The sequence below is a fragment of the Hippocampus comes genome, unplaced genomic scaffold (assembly GCF_001891065.2).
Source record: "Hippocampus comes isolate QL1 unplaced genomic scaffold, H_comes_QL1_v1.1 scaffold36, whole genome shotgun sequence".
In the NCBI taxonomy this organism is placed as follows: domain Eukaryota; kingdom Metazoa; phylum Chordata; class Actinopteri; order Syngnathiformes; family Syngnathidae; genus Hippocampus; species Hippocampus comes.
This window is the reverse complement of record NW_017805695.1, coordinates 4,897,483-4,906,160: the sequence shown is the minus strand read 5'-3', so window position 1 is coordinate 4,906,160 and position 8,678 is coordinate 4,897,483. Positions and strand designations below refer to the sequence as shown.

General features: G+C 42.2%; 1 protein-coding gene across 3 annotated transcripts; it reads right to left on the bottom strand.

Annotated features, from left to right (window-relative positions):
• Nucleotides 1–429: 429 nt before the first annotated feature.
• mocos (molybdenum cofactor sulfurase) lies at nt 430–6,009 on the bottom strand. Of its 3 annotated transcripts, none has more exons than XM_019881866.1 (15): nt 5,779–6,007; nt 5,610–5,699; nt 5,455–5,521; nt 4,690–5,334; nt 4,509–4,585; nt 4,236–4,435; nt 4,019–4,135; nt 3,575–3,934; nt 3,327–3,489; nt 3,125–3,212; nt 2,285–2,409; nt 1,487–1,583; nt 1,212–1,341; nt 1,009–1,113; nt 430–771 (listed from the first exon to the last, which is right to left on the bottom strand). In XM_019881866.1, the coding sequence occupies exons 1-15, from the start codon at nt 5,888–5,890 to the stop codon at nt 583–585; spliced, it is 2,565 nt and encodes an 854-aa protein (XP_019737425.1). In that variant the 5' UTR covers nt 5,891–6,007; the 3' UTR covers nt 430–582. The 3 variants fall into 3 exon arrangements, with proteins under 3 accessions (XP_019737425.1, XP_019737426.1, XP_019737427.1); XM_019881867.1 differs by having other exon boundaries at nt 5,610–5,718; nt 5,779–5,842; XM_019881868.1 differs by lacking the exons at nt 430–771; nt 1,009–1,113 and having other exon boundaries at nt 1,216–1,341; nt 1,501–1,583; nt 5,779–6,009.
• Between the last annotated feature and the right edge of the window lie 2,669 nt (nt 6,010–8,678).

Below are 8,678 nucleotides of genomic sequence, written 5' to 3'. Positions count from 1 at the left end.
CGTAAATTTGGCACGCTGTGAAGAGACGTGGTGGGGAGATTGTTGACATTGTTCTACAGTCCCTTTAGCCAATCCGGATGCAGAACACGATGCACTGTTAAAAAAAATATATATTAAAAAGCACAAAAAAAATCTGTGAAACAGGGAGGCCATGAAAGGTGAACCGCATTATAGCGAGGGTTCGCAGTAGTAGGATTTACTGTATCAAACGCTGCATGTATTAGTCATGTTATATCGACTCAATGCTCTGATATTGAAAAAAAAACCCTGTCCAATTCTTTGCCCCTGTTCTTTTATGACTCCAGGAACTGACAGGCAAACAACTATCCACATTTACAATCACACCTAGGGGCAATTTAGAGTGTTCCATTAACCTACCGTGCATGTTTTTGGACACTGAGAAAACCCAAGCAGGCACAAGGAGAACATGCAAACTCCACACAGGTAGGCCGCAGCCCTGAATCGAACCCATGACTGGTGCACAGTGAGGCTGACATGCTAACCAGTTGATCACCGTGGCGCTGCGAACAACAGTATATCAAATAAGACCCACGTGCACACTCAACACGTAACTATCTGCAATCATGAGACAAATCCCCCTGATGTTGAGGGTAAGTCACCAGTGTTTGCTGAAGGAAGAGATGGTGATGGAGATGGGTGACCAGTTTCAGAAATATGGGGCTCTGGCAGTATGTGGGAGCCAGCACTGAGGACACCAGCTGTCGGTGACCCTTTTGGCAACTGATGGCTCAAGTAGACACCAAATGTAACCTGGAAATGCCAGAAATAACAAGCAAAATGATGTGGAGCCAAATATTATACTAAGAATTGTGTGGCGAGAGGAATGGGGTGAGGGGTGGTCGGTCAGCTTTTTGTTTTAATTTAAAAAGAGGGGGGAGGCGTAGCTACTGTAAATTTGTGTATAGTTCTCCACAATTAAAAAAAAAACATTGTAAACAAACAAGAAGAAAGGATTGGATGTATTGAAGTCGCTTGGCCTTGACTCACCTTTCCATTGTGGTACGCAGAAAGAGACATCAGAGGCTCCTTTGTTTTGGTCCCAGTGTTCTGATCAACCCCAACCATTTGGCACCGTACACATTGGCCTCTGACCTTTGTGATTCATCACACAGCAAGCAGATTTAGCTTGTTCAGAATCTACTTTTGATACATTGGAAGACGTCATCTGATTTCCCAAAGTGGAAGCTCACCATGAATCGAATGTTGCCAATTACCAAGTGTGACCAATTATCTTCTTCAAATGGTTCAACCCCCGAGATGACGAAATTGGATCGGAACCGACTGATGATGTTCTCTGTATCAAGCTCGGGATAGTCTTGCCTTTGAAAGGAATAGTGGCAATTGCATGTTATTTTCTAACACTCTCTACATTATACAGTGCTATGTAAATGTTGTCACATCCTGATGTCTTTCACTGCACGAAGTGCACATTGACTATTTTGAATAAGATAGCATGTGTTCAAACCTGCTGCTCATTACTTTTTGAATGAGCTCCACACTTGCACGGTTGATCATGAGATACTGAGCCTCATTCACCAGGGAGAGTGTCGAAGTGGTGACGGCTAGAAGGAAAATACTTTGTATTACCCATCTATTTCAGGCACTCATCTCTGCTGGAAATCCCCAATGAATACGAAAATTGAAGTTCTACTCATCAGGGTGGAGGAGTTACTGCACACAAACTGCACATTCAGGATATTTGCTGTTATTTTAGATTTAGCCTGTGCACTTTCGATTAAATAGGGAGTAATATTGATCACATTTTCTGTTATTGAACAAATATAGTTTAATTACTAGAGGATAATGATGCTTCAAATCTTTTTAGCTGCAAATCAAAGAAGATGCAGCAGTGCATCTGGAAAGTATTCACAGCCATTTACTTTGAAATTTGCTAAAAAGCATTAAGAAAGAAAATTCTCTTTTTGGCGTAAATGTCAGGCATCATGTGCAGAGGAAACCAAGCACCGCTCATCACTGGACCAATACCATCTCTAAAGTGAAGCATAGTGGTGGCAGCATCATGAAGGTGGGATGATTTTCATCAGTAGGACCTGGGAAACTAGTCCGGTTTTAGGGAAAGATAAAAGCAAGAATGTACAGAGTAATCCGTGCTGAAATCTTGCACTAGAGTGGTCAGTAATGAGCGGGCTGGACTAGTTTTGGTATTTTTGCAGACATAGTGTGTCTCTTTGATCTGTCCTAGAAGGAAGAGAGCATTTGAGATGTTGCAATATGAAGCAGAGCAAAATTTGGACACATTTACCTGTATCAGACTTCTTGTTCATGTATCGAGTAAAATCTGGACTTTGTCTTATCAAGCGGCATGGCTGTTCAAGCAAGTCTGAAAGCCATGATGCAGCCTCATCACCACAATCCATTGTCTCAACCCTGGGGAAAACAGGAAGATCTTGCTTTGGAGACCCCAGGTTTGCACAGTTTGATATCAGAAAGAGGTTGCAAAATTTGCGCATCATCTAATCCAAGAATCACCATCTGTGTAGCCGATGACAAAAATTTGACTCGTTAAAATGTATCCAGAATACCTCTTACTCATTATTCCATTTTCTCATAAAAAACAGCTGTGAATTTTGTTTGAAATTATGAGGCTCTGAAACACAAATGCCAAACTCAAGGCTGGGGGGCCAGATCTGGTTCAACACATCATTTTCTGTGTCCCATGAAAGCGAATTACGTGCATCGACTTCATGCTTGTCATGAAAAACGTCTTGCCAATTGTCTTTACTTTTCAAAGTGTTAAGATATTGCAAGCATTTTTGTTAACAAGCCCACTTATAAATAAATGTAATATTTGAACAAACACTTTTTATTGGCTCTCTGATTCCAAAGCCGGTTATTCATTCGTCTGTTGTGTTTATGTAGTGTCATATGGGAAAATCATACATTTATTTGGATTGACCGTCATAACGGCCCTCCAAAGAAAACCATAACTATGATATGGCCTGCGACAAAAATGAGTTTGACACCCCAGCTTTAAAGTGTCATTTGTAGTCAAAAAATACCGTCTGTAAAAGGAGAATAGAATGCTACAAGCGGCAAGTATAAATATCAAACAAATGTGAATTGTTTCCTGTCCGCAGCTCACCTGTCACCACAAACTTTACTCTGACAGACAGGAAAGCTTGCGTGCATTTCAGTCCTGATTTCCAGTGGAACTGAAATGGTATTCATCCCTGCAGGACAGGAGGAAATTTCTTTGAAGAAAGAAAAATTACAGACTGACAGACTTTTTTTTTCTTGCCCGAGCAGTGTGTCACATTCAGAGAGCTGATGACTGACTGACTGACCTGAAGCCCGCAAGAGCAATTCGTTTGAGGACAAATGAACTTGTGGGCGAATGAGGCATAAACGTGACTCTCTTTTTTGACTCAAGCACACGCCATTTCCATTTACCACCATCCAGCTTCTGTCATATAGTAAACCCTGAGGTCCTACCGGCCAATTTTGGGCCTAGAATAAATGACAACATGTTCTGTATAAAGATAAAGAATGTTGAAATGCAGGTAGTGACTGAAAGTTAAGTGGATGCTCACACCTCAAATGCACCACATGATTTGATGGGGTATATGTAGATGTTGGTCAATATATAAGGCCCCTCACGGCTGTTTGGATGCAGAGGTTCAAATCCCTTCTGTGAAACCTTCTTCTTTTCTTCAACTTTGTGTGTTACCTCACTGATATTGACTGTTTTCTCTTCATTTGATACGATGGCTGCTTTAAGCCTCTCTAGTCTTGCATGGTCAACTGTGACTGGTTTCTCCACAAAACACTCAACAACAAAACTCAGGAACTTTTGGCAGTCGTCAAATGTTGACATGTAGCCAAATGACACGCGAACAGATCCGGTTGGCTGCCCATTCACCAAGTCAATGGTGTCTCCGCAGACGTGGCCAGCCTCAAAAAGAAAAAGACATTTCCTTCAACATGCACAGATTTTGGAATGCTGTCTTTGCGCATTTCATATTTCTTTTTTTTTTACCTGCAGGTTTCTCCTCATCTCCTGATTTGTGATCCCAAGAAAGCTCTGACAAGCTCCAGTGTTGCAAAAGCAACCAGTGCGCACATGAATGTTGTACAAACTTGCCATTCTGTCTACCTGCATGGAGGACAATTATTATGGCACTCATAAGTGTTGCCAGCGTATCTAAACAGGATGTTTTTTAGTTGATATGGCATGAGCAATCCAACATATGCACCTGAGAATATCCAATTATTTCTCCACACGAATCAATAAGGTTGAAGTTTAATATTGCGCCCTGGGTGCTTGGACTGTCAAACTGGCCTAGTGTGTACATCTGGGTCACTGGTCGCCCGTTGCCATGGCAAAGACTTGACAGAAGCATGTAAGTGTAACGCGCTAAGCCAAAGGTGTGCTGTTGTATGTTTTGCATTCCCCCTGAAAGAAAGAAAGAAAAGAAACAGAGCGCTGTTATTTCCCTCTGTGTGGCTGTTGTGTCACTGTTACTTACCGGTGATCCTGTATAAAGCTTCAAAACTGTGGTTGAGGGCAATGATGTCCAAGAACGAGACAGTGCCATCTTCAAATCTTACCCAGGAAAAAAACAAACATTTGATTACAGGGTATAAATGTGCAAAGTTATGGTGTTTTCAGAGACTGTCCATGATTGGCAATTTTGTTCACGGCTTTACCTGTCAGAAACATTTGCAGCCTGCACATAATAATCTTCGCTAGAAAGGTAAGCTGCTGCTGTGCCTCCCCCAAAATAAGTCTTTTTTAGTATGCCTGCAGCGTGGTTGCGGACAAGAAGGGCCCCCAGACCTGTCGGGAAGCCAAATATCTTGTAGAAGGAGATCGGGACAAAATCAGCAGGGCAGTCTTGTAGGTTAAGAGGAGAACAGCTGACAAGCGAGGCTGCATCCAGCAGCACAAACCAATGGCCTCGATGGTCACATGCTGGATAAAGACGTCTTGCCTGTAAGCCTTCTACATGGCTAAGGGGATACTTCGTTCCTGAGTAGTTGCTCTGTGCCGGGTAGCAGAAGAGATGTGGGGTCTGACAAACCGCAACTTCACCCAGAATCTTATCTTTTGCCCTATTTTCCACTTCCTGAGGGGAGACGGGCAGGGTAACTACTCCCCGGTTAGATGTTAGTCCCCTTATGCCAACAACAGATGTGTGGTTGTCAGTGAGGTAGCAGAAGTGACTGCCCGCCTCGCTTTCTGTTTGCGACCTCCAGGGGAAGACCTCTGCCGCTAATTTGATAGCGGCTGTACAGCCAGAAGTGAAAATCACTGAATACTCCTCTGGGGTAGTGTTGAAATGCTGCAATATCCTGAAAGAAAATGATCTCTTTTGAACAAAAAAAAAAAAAAAACTCATTTCATGCACGGTAGTTTCAAAGAGGGCTCATGGGACCATTTAGAATGTGTCTCAGGGCATGGTTGGAGCTCACCTGTATCTGACCCTCTCCATGGTCTCATGTGTCAATCTGCTGCTGGCGTTGTGGCTGTGAGGGTTTCCTATTGGGAAGATGATGCCGTACATCAATATTACCGCTTCATAAAGTAACATGAGCTGGCAAATAAAAAGAACCGTTGCTTTTCATACCATACACGTTCCTTGAAATATCAAGGCTGTAGCTCCTGACCAGTGATTCTGGGTACAAAGTATTTGCTGCATGATCCAAATATATAGTGCCTTTGTAGAATGACAAGAACTGTACTGTTAGTTAACTTTAAACCGCTCACAGCAATTCAGAGGAGAACGCAATTCTTACCTTTCATCCGCGTGAACTCCCTCTCAAGCATGTCCTCCAGGTTTTCTCCGTAGCCATAACAACTCCACACCTCCTTAAAGGTTTCAAAAGAGTTAAGTTTGTGGAAGTCCATCGAGCGTCTTGCGATACCAAGTGTCCGTGTTCGACACAGATACTGTAAACCCTCAAAGCTGCTCGAATGAATGCAGTTATTGATTGATTTCCACGCTCAAAGTCCGCTGACCACGTGCTCAGTTTCACAGTCCCATGAAGAGCACAAGACCATGGTCCCGCTTTGTCATAGTCTTGTGGGAACTTGAACAGCAATTGCTATTAATATTAAAGTTAGAACCAGTGGTTTGCTGCAGGGGAGGGGCAACAGGGCATCCTCCTCAGTGAATATCCACAGCCGACGCTCCCCCCTACCCCGACAACGAAGCCTTTTCAAGGAGCATCTACACGCCTTTTGATGGCCTTTCTACACCTGACGCATTTGTATCAACTGGCTATTTTTTCTTACTGCACCCCCGATTGACTATTTTGAAGGGGCATCCTTTTTTGAGATGAGCATGCAACAGATCAGACAGCGGATGTATAGGCATATTGGCCATCTAAAATGCTAACCTCGCCCTCTCACCTCAACCCTGGCGATGATCTTTCGCAAAGAGCAACTTGCACATGTGCTCACCCTGGGCAGAAACGATTCTCACGCCTGTGATTACAACAAGGGTGCAACAAGTTAACAAGTACTCTCCTCAAAGCCAATTTCTTCTCTTGTGACTGTCGACTATGCCTCGAATGCCAGATCATAGGTATTCATTCCTGCATCAGCTTCTTCTTCAGTTTCTTGCCATCCTTTGATTTCATTTTTGACGCCTTAAGGCGATTCACAGTTTGAATCATAGGTATTCAGGAATAATAAACAGGTGAGAAATATGTGACAAAAGCCACAGCCTCTTTCTTTCACCTCAGATATTTTTTACAGGGCTATTTACATTCCAGCAGAAACTATAAATGTGAGACCAATGTACAACATCATATGCCTGTGATAGAAGAGGGATAGGAAAACTATGGCCCGTGGTCCGTAGTTTCTATAGTCCATAGGCTTCACTCCAATCATTAATCCGTCCCATCGATCATTTACAATAGCAAGACTCGTGTACTATTTTTTGCGTTAATTCATCCCCCACCATGAAATGTACATACAGTATTAATGTTTGGATCAGTTTAGCTAATTTAATAATTGCTTTATTGATTTATTGCAAACAGGGCGGTAACTAATAATTATTTTAATAATTGATTATTCTGTCAATTTTTTTTTTGGATTCATCTATGAATTAGACAAAAAAACTTGAATCCATTTATTGTAATTCACAGACATAGCACGCTGGCCTCACAGTGCAGAGTTGCAGGGTTCGATTCAGGCTCTGGCTGTCCTGTGTAGAGTTTGCATGTTCTCCCCATGTCTGCGTGGGTTTTCTCCGGGTACTCCGGTTTCCTCCCACATTCCAAAGACAAGCATGGCAGGTTAATGGAACACTCTAAATTGTCCCTAGGTGTGAGTGTGAGCACTAATGGTTGTTCGTCTCTGTGTGCCCTGCGATTGGCTGGTAACCGGTTCAGGGTGTACTCCGCCTACTGCCCGAAGACAGCTGGGATAGGCTCCAGCACCCACTCGTGACCCTGTTCAAAAGAAGCGGTGTTGAAAATGAGAAAGAGTTATTGTTTTGTTCTGAAAAGAAACTGTTAGATAGTTTCATTGAAACTTGGTGAAGAAAGGAAGGATGGAAGTAAAGATGCAAGAGTTAAAAAAAGCAACTCCGTGAGGGAAGGAAAGGAAAAAAATTAATTCTACCTACTTTTGGTCCACCCTGTATACGACAGTTTTTTTTCATATGACATGTCTTCACAGCACACAAGAAATGTATTAAAAACATTCTACGAGTGGGTTCACAAAAGACATATTTGAAACAAATTCCCAAACTACAAGCTGCTTATTACTTCACTTTATTGTGAGCCAGAAAATCAACCAGCACATTGACAAAGAGTTCCTATGGCATTTGCTTTGTTCAATGCAGGAGGAGAAAGGTGAGCTGTGACAGGACAACCCGTGATTGCTTCACCATGACAACGCACCTCCTCGCAACGGCATTTGCGTCCGACAGTTCCTGGTTGAGAAGAACATCAACGTGCTGGAGGGGTTTGACTGCTGATTTTTTTTTTGTTGTTGTTGTTCTTTGCCTGGCTCAAGTGGGTCATCAAGGGGACCCTGTTTTGAGACGAGGTGTTATCAAGATGGTCTTTATACAGAGGTGTGAAGGATCCCGGAAGAATCCTTTCAGGAGTGAATGAAGGCGTGGCAGAAAATTAACGCTGGGAGAGTTTAATTGATTTCAGTGCGATTACATAAATGGGAGAAATTTGGATATGCAGTTTCGATTTCAAGTACATGTATATGTGACAGCAGTTCTGGAATGTTTCTGACAAGCTTTGTAATACTGTAAATAGTACAAATCGTAAAAACATAAAATTAACCTTTCTCAAGGACAGCGGTTACTACAGTGGACAGCTCATCATGCTATCAGGTTACAGGGTGCATGAATGAAGACATTTTGTGTATAAATACAGTTGAGTTGAGTTGAGTTGTGCTCAAACAATTAAATAAGCAATGCATTGTCATTTATTCCAATATTACCTTAGTCATATGCAATGGAAGACACTCTCAAAATAAGAAATAGCACAATTTAAAATAGAGTAGCCTTCTCTATTTCTGGTTTTAATCCTCATTGAAAACATAGTTTCATAAGAGAAACAGTGGTCTACACTGTTTTGTTTTTTTTTAGTACCTGAAATGAGGTGAGGCAGTATTTGTTTAGGGTGTGTACTGTAGGTCTCTAAGTCTAACTGGAACTAGTTACTGT